General features: G+C 39.0%; 1 protein-coding gene across 1 annotated transcript; it reads right to left on the bottom strand.

The window, feature by feature from the left end:
- Window positions 1-2,039: 2,039 nt before the first annotated feature.
- LOC113922510 (Parkinson disease protein 7 homolog) lies at window positions 2,040-20,028 on the bottom strand. The gene is made up of 2 exons (XM_035729368.1): window positions 19,531-20,028; window positions 2,040-2,062 (listed from the first exon to the last, which is right to left on the bottom strand). Exons 1-2 carry the CDS (start codon window positions 20,000-20,002, stop codon window positions 2,055-2,057), a joined length of 480 nt encoding a protein of 159 aa, XP_035585261.1. The 5' UTR covers window positions 20,003-20,028; the 3' UTR covers window positions 2,040-2,054.
- Between the last annotated feature and the right edge of the window lie 1,826 nt (window positions 20,029-21,854).

The following is a 21,854-nucleotide window of genomic DNA, read 5'->3' as shown; positions in this document are numbered from 1 at the left end:
GAGGCAGTACTTTATTGTGACAAAAATATGGACTTTGGAGCCAGACATTGACCCCTGAGCTCCAACTCTGCCACTTTCTACCTGTGATGGGCACGTCTCTCAAGACTTTAAGTTTATAACCTACAAGGCACTACACGAATATTAGTTACTAATGATCAATGTGAACTAGGCATGGTTAGCAGTTTCATGGGGTGAGCCATTCTATAGAAAAGCAAACATTCACTGCATGCCTAATATATACCAAGCACTGTACTAGATATAAAATTTGAACCTTATGACAGTCCTATTTGGTTAAGTTAAATTATTCCCCTTTTAAAATTTTGAAAACTAAGACCTATGGATGTTTGGTAATTTTCCAAAGATTAAGTAGCTAGCAATTGACAAATCCTGGATTTGAACTACATCTAACTGACTCCCAGTTCTATGATGTTACCACAAGATGCTTCCCTTATAGTATTTTAGGAAGAGTGGGATTCCAAGCAGGAAGAATACTATGAACAAACTTATGTATCTGGACTTACCTGCTCCCATCCCCTACACATGTTAGTAGCATCCTCCTGATAACCTCCTCAAACTCTTCACCCTCAGACACAGGTAGAGAAGTCAGTCACATTAGACACAAGTTTTGTGACAAGTTCATCTGAAGCAAGATCTCCATCAGTAGTAACAGCGGGGGCACAAAGTAGGCACATCTCCTGGGAGAGGGCTATCTTTTACCCTCGCATGTAGATGAGAAGTGAGCTCAGAAACACCATAATAATTGCATGCTGCCAAGAATATGCTACTTTATTTTCCCTTCCCTCTAATGGAAAGACAGTAGAAGCTCTAAGATCGAACACACTGTGGAAATAAAAGATTCCTATTGGCAAAAGTCACCTGGTTAACTAAAAGTGAACTGCTAACTTGAGATCTTTCAGTTCAGATCCAGAGAGACAGCACAGGAAGCCGCTGCTGCACCAAAGTAAAGTGATCTGAAGGACAGTTCAGATGTCTTTGGATCCTGCCAGCCATACTTCCATGGGTTATCTTATGAAGTCAGGATCTGGCTTTTCCCAGAAAACTTGATGGAATGATATCCATATCTTGTCATGGTTAATTAGTAAAAGTCTCTTCTAGATGATTAATTAATATCTAATAGCATCTTCTCAATTTTACATAGATTCTAGTTAGATGCCAACAATACAGTGACTGGGATACTAATCATATTAACTGTCTTATTACTTACAAGTTTCTAAAATCAATTATTTACCGTAGGATGGGAAAGAAAGAAAAAATGCCTGTGCTTCCTGTGTCTTTGTGGTGGCCCAGATTGAAGAGGGGAATACATTTGAGAAAAGAAAACAAATAAAATAAAATAAAATGTATTTTTTAATGGCACAAACTTTTCAATCACTGTGTTATACTGATCATACAGCTGAATGTGGTCATCAGTCATTGCTTAAATTGTATGAACAGGGTTGGGTAGTTTAATGGATCCTGTAAGTCAGAGTTGTATTACTATAGAATTTAACATAAATGTTGTTCACTCATAAAAATACTCAGGAGCTGCACGAGGCATAAAGTAACCATCAGATTTACACCATGAGAAGTATTAGACCTCTGGGGAATGAAATAGGATTCCTGAAATCAGTTGTCTATTATTTGTTGAAATGAGACAACCTCCATACATATTAGTCATTCTCTTCAGATCCTTTGTTGTTATTGTCAAAAGCAACAATAGATTAATGTTTAAGTAAAATATCAGTCCTTCCATGTATTACTTTCAAGGAAAGATGATGAACCTAATACTATTCTTTTAATTTATTTGAATCAGATGGCCAGTCATATTTGTTCTTAGAATTTATCTTTATAAACATGAAAGATGGATGAATTTAAGAGTTCACGACTCAGCCTGGAAAATATCACAGCCAAAGAGTTACAAAACAAATAGGCAATTTAAATGCAATTTGTATACTCGCTCATGTACTGACCTGGACATCCTCATGAATTCGGGACCATCAAGTTATACACTCCTTAGTCATGCTCCCAGTAGTCACCATATACTTTTTATAGCATCACTGATCTATGAAAACAATTTTTTTGATCTATGAAAACAGTTTAAAGAAAAAGCTTTTTCATTTACATTTACTATCCCAGCCTTGATTTACCTACATGTGGTTTTATTAACCTTATAATCTTCACCTTTCCATCATATTTTTATCAACTGTATTCATTATCTACTGCTACTTAACAAATTACCCCCCAAATGTAGCAGCTTAAATCAATAAATATTTAGTAACAGTTTCCATAAGTTGGGAATCTTGTTGCAGCTTAGCCAGGTCCTAAAACTCAGTCTTTCACAAGGCTGCAGTTAAGGTGCTGGCTATCATCTAAAGGCTCCACTGGGGAAGGGTCTACTTCTCAGCTCACATGGCTAATGGCTGGATTCAGTCCCTCCTGGGCTATTGCCTGGAGGCCGCCCTCAGTTCCATGTCTCTCCCCTCCCGATAGGGCCTCTCCATAGGGCACCTCATAATGAAACATCTGTCCTCAATGAGAGCGAGAGCAAGAAAATAAGAGAGAAAGATGGAAATCAGTCTTTTTGCAATCTAATCTCAAGAGGTGACAGCTTGTCGCTCTTTCTGTATTCTGTTAGAAACAAGTCACTGGGTTTAGTCCACACTCAAGGGAAGAGGCTTACACAAGGGCATGAGTTCCAGGAGACAGAATTATCAGAGGCTCTGTTAGAAGCTGCCTCCACATCCAACAGAAATGGATATGGCTCATGAAATGCAGTTCATGCTCTAATTACACTCAGAGTCACACATAAAATGTTTAAATATTAAAATAAAAAACTTAATTTAAAAAATGTTTAAATACACCAAAGTGAAAATTTTTCATTTAATTCAGATTCCCCAGTATTTCTTTTTCTTTCTTTTTTTTTTTAAGATTTTATTTATCTATTTGACAGAGAGAGACACAGCAAGAGAGGTTAACACAAGCAGGGGGAGTGGGAGAGGGAGAAACAGGCTTCCCGCGGAGCAGGGAGCCCAATGTGGGGCTCAATCCCAGGACCCTGGGATCATGACCCTGGCCGAAGGCAGACGCCCTAACGATTGAGCCATCCAGGCGCCCCTGGATTCCTCAGTATTTCAAGTGTATCTGTCTCTCTGATTAATTTTTAACTACTCCAACACCATATTAGTGGATTTTCATCAAATTCAATGCATTACTAAAAGAATCACTATATAGCTTAAACATCTTCTTGAAGTAAAATGTTAATAAAAGGCTTTCATAGATATGATGACAGCACTAAGTCAGTTTAAGTATCACCCACAAAGCCTTAATTTTTTTCATTATTTTTTAGCTTCTTTTTTATTCTTCTCTCTGGTCAATTTTAATTCTTAAATTTTAATGAAAATAAATAAGGTTGTTTAATGGGATGGTATAAGAAAAGCAAAATACTTTGAGGATTAAAATGTTTATTTACATTTAACTAAGAATACTTTCCTGCTGGGGCACGTGGGTGGCTCAGTCAGCTAAGTGTGGGACTCTTGATTTCAGCTCAGGTTTTGATCTCATGGGTTGTGAGATCGAGCCCCACCTCGGCTCCATGGTCAGTGCTCAGTGGGGAGTCTGCTTGAAGATTCTCTCCTTCGGCCCCTCTGCTAATGCATATGCTCTCTCTCTCTCTCTCTCTCTCTCTAAAATAAATAAATCTAAAAAAAAAAAAAAGAATACTTCCCTGCTACGCAAGGACGAGAGGAAGATTACATGACAAAAACAAAATCAGGAACTCGGAGTATTTGAGGACTCAGCATTTTTAATACAGCCTTTCTCCTAGATAATTCTAAAACTGACTAAGATGTCATATATGTCTTCTGAAACACTTTAATAATGTCATCTATGAACCATGATATTCCTAAGGGAAAGTAAATATGTATATGATTGAACAACACATAGTAAAATTAGGTATACATGTATCACACATCCCTACATACCTGGCCAATTTCTTCATGTACGCAATTCATGAAGCTCTATTCATTCACTTCCTACTCTGACAAATGAAGAAAGTATGAGAAATACTGACCCTCATCTGGGAATTAGGGTTCACCAAAGTATGACAAATAAACCCAGAATTCCTCACACTGGATGATTTCTGTCACCTCATTCAAACTAGGACAGCCAAATCCTGACACTAAATATTGTCATTGCTGGTTGCCTTGAGTGAAACTTTCCTGCGTGGTTCTTCTGAAACAGCTGAAGGAATAGAGAGCTAAAACTTTTATCTAACCTAGGGAACAGGTTGCAGAACTGTTTTGTACCAGTCTGATAATAAATATCTGTTGGTGTGGCAGTATGTGATTTGGTTGTAACATATTACCTGGTAGAAGGGATGGGTGACAGAGGAGACCTATAATCTTCACCTAAATGGTGAAGTACCTTTCATTATAGTTTACTCATGGACTTAAAAGAAAACTAAATTTATAGGCTGGACTTTGCATTTTTTTTTAAGATTTTATTTATTTATTTGAGAGAGCGTGCACAAGAGAGCACAAGCAAGGGGAGGAGCAGAGGGAGAGGGAGAAGCAGACCCCCCGATGAGCAAGGAGCCTGACCAGGGAGCCTGACTCAGGGCTCGATCCCAGGACCCTGGGATCATGACTTGAGCCAAAGGCAGTTGCTTAACCGACTGAGCCACCCAGGTGCCCCTGACATTGCATTTTGAAAGAGGGTAAATTAGTATCCTATTATTTTCACCACATTCTAAGAATGGAAATCAGAAATTCATGACATTTAAAAATCAGATTAATAACTGTCTTAGGGAAATCACTCCAAAAAAAAAAGCAACAAAGCTTTTCTTTTGACAGATCATATCTTAACATGTTATTTATTGGAATATTCTTCATAATTCATAAACGGTAATTTTTCTGCTGATTTTATTTACTAGTGAAGGATTAATAACAAATCCTTAAAAATCTAAACACAGACACAAACCACTTATCATTTTCTATTTAATAGATATTCATTCTTCTGAAGGCTTCTGATAAGCATATTCACCTTTTGTACCTAAATTTATTTGATCCTTATAATTTAAGCAGATAAAGTGGATAAAGCAAATGACTTCATTTTCTATAATGACAAGGATCAATATTTCAGAATTACTTTTTTGCTCTTGCAATTTTATCATATTCTCTCTAGTATCCCTATGGGAAAGTTAATTCAAAAGTTATGTTGCTACATCTTTCAGCCCACTTCTTCCTTGTGTTTCTGAAAGGTGGGGCATACATACCACGGAGCAGCAGAGAGGTTGAAATGATACCGAAGTTTAGTCATATGGGCTTCGAAGGGGTTTAAGGAAGGCTGGTATCAGTCTTAACTTCTTCCACACTGAGGACTTAACTTTTTTTTGAGAGAGACAGAGTGTGTGTGTGAGTGCGGGTGGGTAGGGGTACAGGGAGAGGGAGAGAATCTTAAGCAGGCTCTGCACAAAGCTCGATCTCACAACCCTGAGATCATAAACCGAGCCGAAATCAAGAGTTGGACGCTCAACTGACTAAGCCACCCAGGCGCCCAGGAATTAACTTTTAAATAGGATTAAGTAGAAAAGCATCTAGTGGTTTGGGTCTTCGATGTACCCCTGCTCATGTCCTAAGCCATCTGTGCTGGAATATTCACTTCTTGTTCCACAGTTCTTATTATAAATACAGGTGGATTTGCTATGAAGCTAATGAAGCTTGAGTTCAGAGTCCCTCACTTCCACTGGCCCTTCTCAAGGCCCTAGGAGAGGTTCTAGCAATGTGTTCACCTGATCAAATACTTTTTTCAATTTTGCAAATATTCATGTATTGGAGGAAGCCATGGGACTTTAAAGGGGAAATTAAGCATATATTTAGTTTGGATTCAGAAGAATATGTATGGTTTTGTTGTCACTCCTTGTAATGCTAATCTGTTGCTGGCCTATTGCTAAGGCCCACTGTGCAAATTCACCAGGCAGTGTAACATGAAGTTGTAGGCCAGAAACTGTTTCCTGATAACGACTTTCCCAAATGTGGGCGCCTGGGTGGCTCAGTCATTCAGCGTCTGCCTTCAGCTCAGGTCATGATCCCAGGGTCCTGGGATCGAGCCCCACATCGGGCTCCCTGCTCCGCAGGAAGCCTGCTTCTCCCTCTCCCACTCCCCCTGCTTGTGTTCCCTCTCTTGCTGTGTCTCTGCCTGTCAAATAAATAAATAAAATCTTTAAAAAAAAAAAAAGACTTTCCCAAATTTGACAATAATCCTAAAAATGTGTATGACACTATCAGTGAGTTATGAAGCAGAAATAAACATTATTGAATGATCAGTAATAAAAAACAAATTTCAATCAACTATGCTAGAGAAAAGAAAACAATCTTTCTATTATCTCAATAGATAATATAAAATCATTTACATGAGAAAACAATCAAGGAACATATAACCCAAAAAAGCAGGGAAAAAATATTATAGAATGTGTCAGGCCATTTATTTTCTTTAAATACTTTGTTATTTTTCCGGACTCTATTGAATATTTTTAATATTCTTCAGTTTTTTTACATTTTGTAACTTGTTATTTCTTTCCCATGTTCAATATATTTATTTTCACGTTAAGTTTTTTTCTCTACTTAAGGAGTGCCACAAAACTGTTTAAACTTTAGGTCCAGGGGCGCCTGGGTAGCTCAGTCATTAAGCGTCTGCCTTCAGCTGAGGTCATGATCCCAGGGTCCTGGGATCGAGCCCCGCATCGGGCTCCCTGCTCGGCTAGAGGTCTGCTTCTCCCTCTCCCACCCCCCCGCTTGTATTCCTGCTCTCGCTGTGTCTGTCTCTAAGAATAAAATAAAATAAAATAAAATAAAAAACTTTAGGTCCATAAAACTTGAATTGATCCAAATTACATGTATGAATTCATTTAATCCTACACTGACATAGAAGCTATTATCATCTCCACTTTATAGCTGAGAAAACTGAGGTAGAGAAAGATTAATTCCACAGAGACAGCAGTGGTTGGATCTGGATTTGAACCCAGCTGGTTGCCTTCTCAGCTTGTATCTTATTCAGTCCTCACCTGACTGCCTCTGAGGATGAATGAGGCCCAGCTCCTTGTCATCAAGAAGTTTACAGTTCAGTAATGAACACAGACAACAACTACCATATGGTATGCTGTGTGCCACATTGGCTATACAAGGTACAGGATTAGAAAGGAGAAACTGAATTTCTAGGTTAGTAGGGAAGGCTCCACAAAGAGAGTGACACCAACTTGGTTATAATAAGTAAAGTTCATATTCAAAATTCTATTTAAACTCATTTCATGTACCTAAAATAGTTGGTTCTCGTCACCAAGCAATAATTGATAATATCAAAATATATATCACTTGATCCCAGGGCACAAAATTAACCTAGTTAAGTAATTATGTTTTCAAAAACATAACAAAGATTAAAAGAATAAACTAAGTCTTTTGAAAAGGCATTAACTCTCCACCACTCCCACGAACAAAACAGGAATGATGGTGAAAATGAAGAGACTATAATTCAAAGGTTTATGTACCTGCACAGGCAGTAATCTAAATCTGATGCAAAATTGAAATGGGACTGGGTTTTGTTAGCTTGATATAATTTTCCATTCAGTGTTCTACATATTCTAACCCAAACTTGGTTACTACAGGTGAAAATGATGTTTAACAAAGTATCTCTGGTAATTATAGAGGTAGAAATCTTGGCTTATAGGATAAGGAATTCACTTTAGAGTGAATCTTATGCTACAATAAGCAAATTTAGATGTTTTGCTTCCAAAAGAGCAGGAAGTGAGCTCCGTTTTTCCATAACAGAAAGGGACAAGTGAAATAGAGTTAATTTAATAAGTAACAAGTATGATGGAAGAAGAATATAAACAGGGCTCATTAGGGAAAACATTACCATTCAATCAATTTTAATGGGCTTCTTCACACTCCAAGGAGTTTAAGGCACTAAATTATTTCTTACAAAAATTTCTGAGAATAGTAAATCCGATTGAAAATTTAATTTTTGAAATATTAAGCAAAGACCAAATATCCATGTTAATCAATTAGGCCCAGTTGTATTTGGCTCTGTGGTCAAGCAATAAATTGCTTTGTTTAAACACTAATTCATTTGTGACAAGATAGCATTAAGTGTAAAGTAATTGATGAAAGCAAACTGCAAAAAGGGGGGCCAAAAGAAATGAGGAAAGGCCCAACAGAATCAGAGCAGAAAAAGTTCCTCCCTGAAAGACACTACTGGGGTTCTCTCTCCTGAGGATTGCCCTTACCCCAGCTCTTCCCAGCCAATCCCACTCCACATTCCAGCCGAAGCCATGATTCCAGTAATTATTCCCTGATGTCTTCCTCTTTGCTCCTTCATTTAATAGATAACATTGTTACTTTTCTTTCTCTTTAATTTTATTTGTGTTTATCAGTCCCACCTAAAACACAATGTTATATGCCTTGAGGATATTATCATGCAATTTAGAACTAGATGGAACCTTAAATATTCTTTGGTCTAATGCTTTAGTAGCAGGGTTCAGCAGAGCCTAGACTAGAAATCAGAATTTAATTGGACTGGTGGTGGGGCTAAATAGAAAGAGGGCTGCTCTACAGAGTGAATTAAAAAGACCTGAACCTTTCAAAATTTGTTATTTCACAGTGACTAGATAAAAATTTACATCTATATTCACATAGGGCTATGTGAAAAATCTCTTGTTTGTACCACCTCTTCTGACAGCCTTGGGGAAATGAAGTGGCATCATGGGTGGCTATTTTAATCATTGATGGTGAATGTTATAAATGTCTGGGATGACTTAGGTTATAGGATTGATGGGTGCTATATCATATGACACACATATGACATGAGGGGCCCATATTGGACTTAAAGATAATGGCAATCTTTTATTCTTTTACATATCCCAGAAATAACTCGACATAACTAATAGAAATCATTCCTTTACAAATTAGTGTTGACTACATATATAACCTCTTTACTGAGCAGAGACTGTTTGCAATGATCAATTCTTTTTGAATCATCTGTGTGTCCACAGGTTGCTAGATAAGAGTTTGGTTTTTGTCTTGGGTGTGAGAGGGTATGAAAGAAGAATGAAAGTTCCAGGAAGAGGTGAGCAACAGATGGTGAAGAAGGATGGAATAACAGCCAAGTGTTAGTGGTCTGGAGAGCTGGATTTGATCCTTTTGTGGGGGTAGATTCTTAAGAAGCTAATTTAATGAAAGGCTTCATGAGTCTCTGAGAGTATGGAGAGCAGGTTTGGTGTTGTGTTAACGAAATGTTGAACAGCACTTGTGGAAGACCATGCCTGATCCTCACTCTACCATGGGCTTAAGTGCAGTTTGGGGTACCCTGAGGACCCCAACATTACCGATGGATGGTCTGGAAATCATCCTTCTCGAGAAGGGCACTGGCAAAAGAAATGGTATTAAAGCACCTTGGCAAGAAGAGATCATGGAAAACTAGAACAGACTTGTTGAAGAGAACATCTGAGATGTCTCCCCACTTCACCACTTGGGGATATCAGAAATAATAGGCCACAGAGACTTTGCAGGGTTGCAGACTAGGAACCTGGATGAGCAAGAGATGATAAGAGCCATCATAATTGGAGCATTTATGTGGCCTTGTTTGTGCTCATAGGCTGGTAAGAGCATTTGGGTTATGCTCTTATTCAAACTGTAATAAGACCATGGTCAAAAGACCTTGATGACCTGTCCAGGATTTCATAGCAAGCTAATGACAACTGGAACCAACTTCTCCCCTGATCTCCTGGGAAACCATAGCATTACTATGGGGTTGCCAGATAGAATATAATGATTATTTTTTCCTCTAGAATTGTGTGTTCATGCAAATCACTAAAGGCTAATAAATGCTTTGTTTTTCTACTATGAAGAACTAGAAGCCATTGTTTAAAATGGGTTATTAAATTAACATAACACTTTACTCTTGAGATTCAGAAAACTTTAAATAGAATTCCTGACCTTACTGTTGACACAAATATTTAAGTAAATCAACTAATATTTACTGATTCTAATGACTCACTAACACACCATGATCAAGGAAAGAACATTTCTTTACATTAATTTTACATGATATGGTCCTGTGCTTCTGTGTTCTTTTATCGGAATTTACAATCTTTCCTTCCCCTTTGGCACTGTCGACTCATCACAGCTACTTGATGTTCTCAGTCTGCCTCCATCTGGTAGCTTTCCTTAAATTGCCTCCTAATTTCCCACTTCTTACTTGTTAAGAGTTAGGAAATTCGTTGGAAAAGTGGTTGAATTGCACACAAATGGAAAATGAATAGACTCTGAGGAAGCACCTGTGCACTCTCTCAGAAGCTGAATATAGTAGCAGCTTTGGTGCTTAGATTGAATGGTATCATCTTTGGCTGCTCAGAAAATTTTACTGAGGCATTCCTACCACTGGATTGCAGCCCAGAAGGTTGAACTACCAAAATATGTGATTTTTCTCTTAAGAAAAGTATTGCCCTGAGGACAGAGGGCCCTATACATAGGATAAGAGCCTAGTTGCTAAACATTACAAGGATTCTAGGTTAGGAAGCTTGATTATACATATAGGCCACTATGATGTTATTTATAACAAAATAAAATTTGGAGATCATTTAAATATCAAAAAATAAGGAATGGTTAAATAAATTACATCACATTCACAGAATGGATAGCTATAGTTTAAAATACATTCGTACGGCATTATATATAACTTGAGAAAATATTTTTTTAATCAAATAAAGTTGAGAGATGATTTAAAATAGTATATGGCAATAACAGTCATTAACCATTACTGAACATCTATTACATATCAAGCACTGTTCCAAGTGTGTTACATGCAGAAGTGTCTCAGCTATAGGGGAAAGTGTACTTAGAAAAATGAACCAGAAATTCACCAAAAATATTAAAAAGTTATTGTCTCCAGGTCATACAGTTATGAATAATCTTATTTCTTCTTTTTGCTTTTTAGAATTTTTAAGTTCTGATAGCTTTATTTAATGAGCATGCATTACTGTACTAATGAGGAAAATATTTGTATTTTAAAGTTGATTATCATTCAAAAAACTGGGATCATACAAAACCCCAGAAGAACAGATTTTTATCCATCTCTCCTTGATATAGGACACAAGACATAGAGTAAACAAATTTGCAATTTCTTACATGTATTTTGGTACTCCCAGAGCAGCTAATCAACAAGGGTATGTCCTTATACTATGTTATTTCTTCTATAAAATCTGGTGTAGTAATCCAAAAGACCTATTTCATATTATGAAAAATTATATGCCAACAGATTGCACAATCTAGAAGAAATGGACAAACTCCTAGAAACATTTAACCTCCTAAAACTGACACAGAAATAAATAGAAAATTTGAGCAGACCAATTATCAGCAATGAAATTGAATCCATAATCAAAAAACTCCCAGCAAACTAAACTAAATTCTACCAAACATTGAAAGAAGAGTTAATACCTATTCTTCTCAAACTATTCCAAAAAATAGAAGAGGCAGCAAACCTTCCTAATTCATTCTATGAGGGCAGCATTACCCTGATATGAAAACCAGATAAAGACACTACAAAAAGAAGAGAACTACAGGGCAATATCTCTGATAAACATAGATGCAAAAACCCTCAACAAAATATTAGCGAACTGAATCCAACAATATATTTTAAAAGTCATTCACTTATCTACAATAGCCAAATTATGGAAACAGCCCAAGTGTCCATCAGCTGATGAATGGATAAAGATGTGGTATAAATATATATATATACACACACACACATATACATACACAATAGAATATTACTCAGCCATAAAAAAGAATGAAATCTTGCCTTTGCGATGATATGGATGAAGCTAAAGAGTATTATGCTAAGTGAAATAAGTCAGTCAAAGACAAATATCATATGATTTCACTCATATGTAGAATTTAAGAAACAAAACAAATGAGCAAAGGGGAAAAAAAGAGAGAGAAGCAAACCAAAAAATAAAGTCTTAACTATAGAGAACAAACAGATGGTTATCAGAGGGGAGGAAGGTGGGGGAATGGGTAAATAGGTGATGAGGATTAAGGAGTGCACTTGTTGGGGCGTCTGGGTGGCTCAGTCGTTAAGCATCTGCCTTCTGCCTTCGGCTCAGGTCATGATCCCAGGGTCCTGGGATCGAGCCCCGCATCGGGCTCCCTGCTCCGCGGGAAGCCTGCTTCTCCCTCTCCCACTCCCCCTGCTTGTGTTCCCTTTCTCGTTGTCTCTCTCTCTGTCAAATAAATAAATAAAATCCTTTAAAAATTAAAAAAAAAAAACTTTAAAAAAAAAAGGGAGTGCACTTGTTGTGATGAGCGCCAAGCCTTGTATGGAAATGTTGAATCACTATATTGTAAACCTAAAACTAATATTACACTGTATGTGAACTAACTGGAATTTAAATAAAAACTTAAAAAAAAAAGTCATTCACCACAATCAAGTGGGATTTATTCCTGGGACACAAGGGTGGTTCAATATTTGCAAATCAATCAACATGATATATCATATCAACAAGAGGAACAACAAAAATGAACAAAGAAAAAAAGAGACAAAAAAACAGATTTTTAATTATAGCAACTTAAAGTATTTAATACAGTATTGTTAACGACAAATTTCTTTTTTTTTTTTTTAGGATTTCACTTATTTATTTCAGAGAAAGAAATAGCTCACCCACGAGCAGGAGGAGGAGTAGAGAGGGAGGAAGAAGGAGGGGGAAAGAATCTCAAGCAGAGGGATGCCTGGGTGGCTCAGTTGGTTAAGCATCTGCCTTCGGCTCAGGTCTTGATCCCAGGGTCCTGAGATCCAGCCCTGCATCTGGCTCCCTCTCAGTGGGGAGCCTGCTTCTCCCTCTGCTTATACCTCTTCCCCTTGCTTGTTCTCTCTCTCTCTCTCAAATAAATAAATAAAATATTAAAAAAAAAAAGAAAAGAAAGAATTTCAAGGAGACTCAGCGTCAATCCCAAGGGCTTGATCTCACAACCCTGAGATCATGACCTGAGCCGAAACCCAAGAGTCTGATGCTTAACCTACTGAGCCACCCAGGCGACCCATTAACTACAAATTTCTAGGGCAGCTTGCTCACTCTGACATTTGAAGGAGGAGTCATTTACAACAAAGGAAGGGCCACGACTTCTGAAGCCAAAGAGATAAAGGGAATTGGCTCAGAAATAAAAATGTAATGAGCAGATCTAAGTTGTTCCCATAAATCCATCCTTGGATAACCTTCGTTTCCTATTCATGCCACGCCAACATCTAATGCTAACAATGCTACCAGGAAAAAGACCGATGGGAACCCTACTCTGGATGGACCAGGTTGATAACTCCCGAACCCACTTGATTGATCTTAACAACAAAAAAAAAGAGAAACAATTGATCATTTTATGCCTCCTGATTTGTTGTGATTGGAAGTACCACCTATAAAATATTCTTGCCAAAAATCACACCTGAATCTGATCTCTATTTTTGTGTGTTTGAAATTTTCTGTAATGAAACGTTTGTAAAGAATTTTGGTGAGATGACTGAAACTTTGAGAGGACTTGAAGCAAAGCTGCCAACAGCAATGCACAACCTCCACAGCACTGTCTGAGAAGGAAACAGTGCTGCCACCCCGACCCCAAGCTGCTGCCTTCACACCACTCCAGCTTCTGCACCAGGAGCTCATTTGCACTCTGCCCACTACCAACACCATTTCTTGCAGCCTTACTACTGCTCCTGCCAGATGAAAGAGAGCTCCTGACCCTTCTTTTCTATGGCACTAGTTTCTAAGACAAGGTCTGATGTTGAGCAGTAGAGGCTGGGTCACATAACCACCTGCACTTTAAGAGAGACTGGAAAAGCAAATATTTAACATTTATATGAGCTCTAAGTCTTTGCCCTTTACTAAGACCCATAAGGAAGAGAATTCCCCAAGAGAAAAGGGTCCAAGTACTAGGCAGCCAAAATGAAAGACAAATGCCAGCTACTTTTTTTTTTTAAATTGTAACTTCTCAGGTTAGGCACAAACTCTTCAGTCTTATTATTCAAGTTCCTCCAAAATATGACTCAGTCAAGTTTTCAAGACTTGACTTCACTCTTCTTTCACCCATTCTCTGTAGTTCAACCAAGCTGGATGATCATGGTTGGTTTTAAAAACCCATTTTCAGGGCGCCTGGGTGGCTCAGTTGGTTAAGCAACTGCCTTCGGCTCAGGTCATGATCCTGGAGTCCCTGGATCGAGTCCCGCATCGGGCTCCCTACTCAGCAGGGAGTCTGCTTCTCCCTCTGACCCTCCCCCCTCTAATGTGCTCTCTCTCTCTCACTCTCTCTCTCAGATAAATAAATAAAATCTTTAAAAAAAAAACCGTTTTCAAGGAGGGGAATCGGAGGGGGAGACGAACCATGAGAGACGATGGACTCTGAAAAACAAACTGAGGGTTCTAGAGGGGAGGGGTTTGGGGGATGGGTTAGCCTGGTGATGGGTATTAAAGAGGGCACGTTCTGCGTGGAGCACTGGGTGTTATACGCAAACAATGAATCATGGAACACTACATCAAAAACTAATGATGTAATGTATGATGATTAACATAAAAATAAAAAATTAAAAAAAACATTTTCTCTTTCTACTCATGCTTACTCTGGATCATCTTCTACAACATTATACCCCTGGAAATCTGGCTCATTCTTGAAAGTCTATCTCACTTATTACTTCCTTCATAAAAATTTCATGATCCCTACTCTGAAATATGAAGTCTTTTCCTGTTGCAATCCCACTTTACTTTATTTGGACTTTCGCCTAATGTTCATTACATTATCTCTGGTATTATAGTTACATACTTGCTCAAAGTTCTCCATCACACTCTGTCTTTAAAAAGTACTTTTATATATTTTATGATCTTTGTCTCTCTTGTGGTGTTTAGAAGAGAATCTTGAATGTAATTACAGTTTTATTAAATAGGTTTGAACCATGCTTATGCATAAAAGAGAATATTATTTTCATTATTTCAAATATAAGGTCTTCGTAGAATGGATTGGATCAAGAATGCCCTGTATAGGGGCACCTGGGTGGCTCAGTCATTTAAGTGGCTGCCTTTGGCTCAAGTCAGGATCCCAGGGTCCTGGGATCGAGTCCCAAATCGGGCTCCTTGCTTGCAAGGAGCCTGCTTCTCCCTCTCCCGCTGCCTGCCTCTCCCCCTGCTTGTGCTCGCTCGCTCACTCTCTCTCTCTCTCTGACAAATAAATAAATAAAATCTTAAAAAAAAAGAATGCCCTGTATACTGGAAGAAAGAAAGAAAAAAAGGGAGGAAGGGAGAGAGAAAGAGTCCCAGTATACATGAAATTTATACAGCGCTTTGTATGTCAATTATACCTCAACAAAGTAGTTTAAAAAGAAGAGAATGGGAGTGCCTGGGTGACTCAGTTTGTTGGGTGGCCGACTCTTGTTTTAGGATCAGGTCATGATCTCGAGGTTGTGGGATCAAGCCCCACATTGGGCTCTGTGCTCAGTGCAGAGTCTGCTTCACATTCTCTCTCCCTTTCCCTCCAGCTCATGCACTCTCTCTCTCTCAAATAAATAAAATCTTTAAAAAAGGAAGAGAATGTCCAAATGGCATTAAAAATTTGTCAGACTGGCAGTTTTCAGCCGTGCAAGCCATACTCATTCCCATTTCTCCTAGTAGCCAGAGTCCTACGCCCCCAATGATAAACCATATTCTGCATCATTACCTCATTTGATTTACATCTGTTCCATATTTAATCCCATACCTTCTCCATCCAGCTTTCTAAGTGGTGGCAGCCTTATCCTTAATGTTATCTTAGGCATTATCACTACTATAAAACCCCAGAAGAGAAGACAATTCTTTGTATGGAGTTAAGGAAGGTTTTCCAGGAGAGATGATATTTTGACTGTTTTCTAGGGCTTAAGTAGGCATTCACTAAATGGAAAATTGGCAGAGGGAATTTTAGACTGAGAGAGAACTGAATGTATATTCCATAATCGAAATGCATTGTTTTCTGTGTGCTGAATCATTGACATGAGAAGATGGGACAGGAGAAAATATTTTTGGATCCAAGTATGAAGGAATTTTCCAGTTGCTTGGATTTTATATTCCAGGACAGCTGTTCTACCCTTTCAGCACGGACTGATGGTTTTGAGAATCTGAGAAACCTTAAGAACTCTTTCCCTAGAAAATTACTTGCTATAGACAGAAATGTCCAAAAACTTCCAAGAGTTTCAAAAAACCCATAAAGCCCATTTGTGGACATGGGTCCAGAGACCCTTGGGTTAATAACCTAATTTTTAGTTACAAAGGAATTATCAAATATAAGAAAGTTATTGTTTATTTTTTGTTCAAAATTCACATTTCTTGTTTTGTTAGTCTTTCTCAATCTCTGATTCATCCATACCTAGCTGCAAGGACCATTGATCCTTGGGATCAGTCTGTGTCAGAGACTGCTGGTTATCTACCCAATATGCATTCTCACTTTTTTCTGGTTTTATTCAGAATAGTAATGGGCTTGACTAAAAGACTACATTTCCTAGCCTTCTTTGTAGCTGGTTGGTTTGTGTGTGTGACCCAATTTGGCCAGTGACATGTAAACAGAGGTTATTATATAGGCCCTTTTTGGCCCCTTTACTGTTTCTTTTTCCTGCTTCCTGGATATGTGGATATAATGGCTAGAGATTCAAGGGCTATCTGGACCATAAATCTATTTTATAGAAGAAAGCCATGTGCTAATGTGGGTTGAAAATGGCCAAAGAAAGTAAGGTCCTTGAAGGCTTCAGGAAGCTGCCTCACCAGCACTAGAATATCAATTTCTGGACTTTTTTATATGAAAGAAGAAATATTCATGTGTTTACATCACTATAATCAGTTCTCTATTACCAGAAGTTAAATGCAAAGTCTTTCTAGTTCTTACAGTGGTCAACAAAACACTAGGTACTTACCATCCTAATCCTATTTTATGGCAATGGAGGTGGGTGGGGAGAAACTCCCTTCTTTTAAGAAAACCCTATGAGTGACAGTCTTAGGATGGTTGCCACAAGTCCATTACTAGAGGTTAGTTCTCAGTCAAGCAAAAGTGTAAAGAGAAAGTTTCCCCAAGAATGTAAAGCACACATCCCTCATCAACTAAAAAATAATGACTGTATTTTGTCTTCATAGCTCTCCAGAGGAATGATGAATACCTCTCTTTGTCCACAATGAGAAAAGGTGTCTGAGTGAGGCCTAACAACAATAACCCAATAACCTCTCCTTAAGCCACAGATTCCTTGGAGTTTTGTTTTCCTCCTTGGGCTATCCAGAGCAGAGGCATTTATAGTCAGAATGTTTCTGGTTCTACTCTTCACTTTCAGTGGTTGGAGTCAGGGGTCTACCAACCATGTCCATTCATCTTCCACAGGTACTTCAATTTCAGTATGTCCAAAATGGAACCCATCTTCCCCCTCCTCTCCATGACTGAACGAATGGTATAGGCACCAGAAATCTGGGTAGGATCCCACACTCTTTCCTCTACCTCCCATTGGTCGCTATGTAGCTGTGATCCTACTACCTACATTTTCTTTGTATCCTCTTGCTCTTCCAGCCCTCTCTTCATTTCTCATCCAGACAATATCAATTCCTTAACAACTACTGTGTTGCCCCCATCTAACTCATATTCCGTGATGTAATTACATTAATCTTTCAAAAATGAAAATCCAATCAGTTTAAAATTCAAATGTCTTGGCAGAATTCAGAGGCCAATTAGGATCTATTCGACACTTGCCTTTGTAATGTCATCTTTTGCTACTTTATCCCATGCCATACAGAGCAGCTGAACAAAACCACCAGCCATTTACTGAATGAGTCATGCTCCATCATATCTCCAAAGCTTTCCCTAAAAAGCTTTTCCCTAACTCTCTCACCTGGAAAACTACTATTCATGCTCAATACTTAACTGAGACGTTAACACCTCCAGGTATCCTACCTTGATTCTGTCTTCAAGAAGCAATATAACATGGTATCAAAGAACATCGCTCATGAATTCCAGCTACTGGTTCTGTGACCCTTGTCAAGTAACTTAACCTCTCTGTGCCTCAGTTTCCTCCTGTGTAAATAGGGGATAATTTCTCGTAGGGTTATTGAGAAAATTGAACAAAATACCACACATGAAAGTGGTTTGAAGTATTCATGAAATATGGTAAGCGTTCAATATATGTGAGCTATTTTTCTTTCTAAGATTGAATTAAATTCCTTAGTTTTGTGGTCCCAGCCTTCCATGAAGTTGAGAAATGTGTGGAAGTCTTATCCACTTGTCTTGTAGTTGGAGAAGCCAGAAAGCTGAAATTATTACTCTCACTCCCTTAGACCTAAGGCTTTGTGTGCAAGCTATGCCAATGGGCAAGATTCGAAGGACAGAAACCAATCAGAGGTCATCATCCAGTCAATTCTTGTCAGTCTGCTAGCAAATACTACCTTGGAAATGACTGTTTTGGATTCCTGGCTATTTGAAGGCAATTTGGCAGAGGCAGCAACATCTTGAGCTGGATCCCTAAAGGTAGAAGGTATGCGTAGCTATGTGTATCAATTTTTTTGGTTTCCTAGGTGTCCAGAGGCAAAAACACAGCATTAGAGGTGACAATCTTGACTTTGGCACAGCCTTTATTTGGCCTCATGGTGGTAGCTCCCGTGTATGTCAGTTCTCTGCTATTCTAAAGACGTTCTTGGAGACCCAGCCTACTATCTTTTCTTTGTCTCTTCTAAAAATTTTGGAAGTACTTAATTCCCTGTATTAAATTCCTTACTGCTTTGATTATCTAAGGTGATTTCTGTTTCCTGCACTGAACCCTAACTAACAATCTAACTGGCCCCAGTAATGGCTTTCATTTCTTTCTCTTTTTTTTATTTTTTTTAAAGATTTTATTTATTTATTTGACAGACAGAGACATAGCGAGAGAGGGAACACAAGCAGGGGGAGTGGGAGAGGGAGAAGCAGGCTTCCCGCTGAGCAGGGAGCCCGATGCGGGGCTCAATCCCAGGACCCCGGGATCATGACCTGAACTGAAGGCAGGTGCTTAACCCACTGAGCCACCCAGGAGCCCCTTCATTGGTATTTTTAACAGCACATTATTCAAATGAGAGAAAATCACAAGCTTCTTAAATCTTTGCCTTTTCGCTTTTCCTCCTTGCTGTGTCAAATGTGTTCACTGCTAGTCTATCTCAGTAGCTCTATCAACAGTTAACAGATGCAAGTGAGGCTGATCATGAATTTGGTTTCACACATACCAACAAGGGGAAACCAGTGATAAACAAAGTAACAATTGGTAGTTTGCTAAATGCCATTTGCTCTGCCATCAAGGTTCAGGACCGTAGGGACCCGGGCACAGGCGGGGAAACTCTGCACGGGAACCGCACGTTTTGCTTCAAGCGAACGTGGTGAGAATGATTACAAACGGCCTGTTTCTCTACTTCTGATCAAAGATGTCTGCTCTAATCTTTAAGAACGAGCGGGGCCTTCACTTGGTCAGTCACGTCCTTACCGTTCAGTGCCTCGACGATCGCGAGAGCGAACTCAAAGCTGGTTCCAGGCCCGCGGCTCGTGAGGATCAGGCCGTCTCTCTCCACACGGTTCTCGGAGTAGCTGTAATGACTTCCATTCATTATTTTGTCTTTAGCAAGTGGGTGTGTTGTAACTTTGCTTCCAAAACCTATTTCATGAGCCAAAAGAGCCGTAGGACCTGCACAGATGGCAGCTATGAGGCTCTTCCTTTTTTCTTGTTCTTTCAGTATCTCCTTCACAGCAGCAGACTCAGATAAATTCTGCGCACCCAGATTGCCTCCCGGCAGAACCACTACGTCATAAGGTCCCTCTTTTTTTGCATCTTCCAGACTGGCATCAGGACAAATGACGACGTCTCGGCTACACTGTACTGGGTCTTTCCCAGCCAGACCCGCAATGGTGACTTTAATTCCAGCTCGCCTCATGACATCTACGGGGATGACTGTCTCCATCTCCTCTGCTCCTTTGGCCAGGATGACCAGAGGTCTTTTCGAACCATTTTTATGTTGTATTTTTTAAAGACTTAAGACAAGGAATCTCAGCCCTTTCGGCAGCAATTCCGCGCCTAGGACGACCGAACCACAACCGGACTAAACGGGGACGCACGCGAGCACGCACCCATTTCTTTCAACACACGCTTTGCAATGCAGTCAGGGTGCTTGCTCCCTGCTTCCCAGATACCCCATGCTTTCTTCATGTCCCCATTTTTCTTATGCATCTCTACCCTGTTCCCCTCTTCCCTGGAATCACCCCGGTAATCCCAAATCTCCTACTTGAAACTACATTTTTAGAAAGCTCCTTAGTCCAAATAAACAATTTTTATTTTGCAACTTTTGGCAGAAGCAACCTACAACAACACAATAAGGATTAGGAAAGTTTACATACATAAACTCACAACCCAGCCAAGATTTCATGAATCATTTCCAGATTTTCATAGAAGTCATAATGTAACTTGAAGAGCTTTTTCTCGGGACTTTGTGGGGCTTTTTGATATCTATTTAATGCCTCTTACTCTGGTAAAAGAAATTTCTATAGCCCCAAGTTCAACATATAAGTAGCATTCAGCTAAGTTATATTACCCTTGGGGAGTACAAGATTTTGAATCAAAGGAAGCTCCTTTAGACCAAAATATGTAATTGCTTCAATATTTAAAATTTTTAAGTAATGCTGGATTCCAATACCTTTTAATGTGAGGGCATGAACCCCAATCTACACTCAGGTCATATATTTTAAGGTTTGGAGATATAGATTTTGATACCACCTTGTTCAGTAATTTTAGTTTATCTGAGAAAATTATATAACTTAAGTAAAAGTTAGCAACATAGGGCGCCTGGGAGGCTCAGTCTGTTAAGTGTCCAACTTGATTGTGGCTCAGGTCATGATCTCAGGGTCATGAGATCCAGCCCCCCATCAGACTCCATGTTCAGCGGGGAGTCTGCTTGGATTCTCTCTCTCCATCTCTCTTTGCCCTTCCCCCCATGCTCTCTCTCTCTAAAATAAATAAATCTTTAAAAAAAAAAAAAGAGGTCAGCAACATATAAATACTATAATTCTTTTTTTTAAATGTTTCTTTTATTTTTTTTTTTTATGATTTTAACCATTTATTTGAGAGAGAGAATGAGAGATAGAGAGCACGAGAGGGAAGAGGGTCAGAGGGAGAAGCAGACTCCCTGCCTAGCAGGGAGCCCGATGCGGGACTCAATCCCGGGACTCCAGGATCATGACCTGAGCCGAAGGCAGTCGCCTAACCAACTGAGCCACCCAGGCGCCCTAAATACTATAATTCTAAAGCTACTGTGATCACCATGGATTTGATGGGAAGTCTAGAAACATGTTTCTCCATTGAGTCTTCTCTGGCTTTTTCATTGCCCAGGCCGCTCTGCACACTGTGAGTGTCAGCATGTGTCAGTAGAAACCTTCCTGTAAGGAAAGTAACTTTTCACTCAGTTTTGCTAAATAAAGGCTGATACATGTGCTATAAAAACAAAACAAAATAGGGGTGCCTGGGTGGCGCAATGGGTCAGACTTGGTTTTGGCTCAGGTCATGATCTCCGGGTCATGAGATCAAGCCCCATGAGGGTCAGGTTCTGAGCTCAGCACAGTGTCTGCTTAAGACTCTTTCTCCTTCTGCCCCTCTCCCCTGCTCTCTCTCTCTAAGATAAATAAATAAATCTTTAAAAAATAAAAATAAAAAACAAAACAAAAAAGTAGCATGGATAGCTTCAGGGTCTTGTGCAAATTTTTGTGAAATAGCTCATTTTTTTAACTACTTCTTTATTGAAAATTAAGATTTAATTTTTTTTA

This window comes from Zalophus californianus, chromosome 9 (genome assembly GCF_009762305.2).
Source record: "Zalophus californianus isolate mZalCal1 chromosome 9, mZalCal1.pri.v2, whole genome shotgun sequence".
NCBI classification, from domain to species: domain Eukaryota; kingdom Metazoa; phylum Chordata; class Mammalia; order Carnivora; family Otariidae; genus Zalophus; species Zalophus californianus.
This window is presented reverse-complemented; position numbering and strand designations above follow the sequence as displayed.

Coding starts and splice junctions, on each gene's coding strand:
- LOC113922510 (XM_035729368.1), bottom strand. CDS start 20,002: ATGGAGACAGTCATCCCCGTAGATGTCATGAGGCGAGCTGGAATTAAA.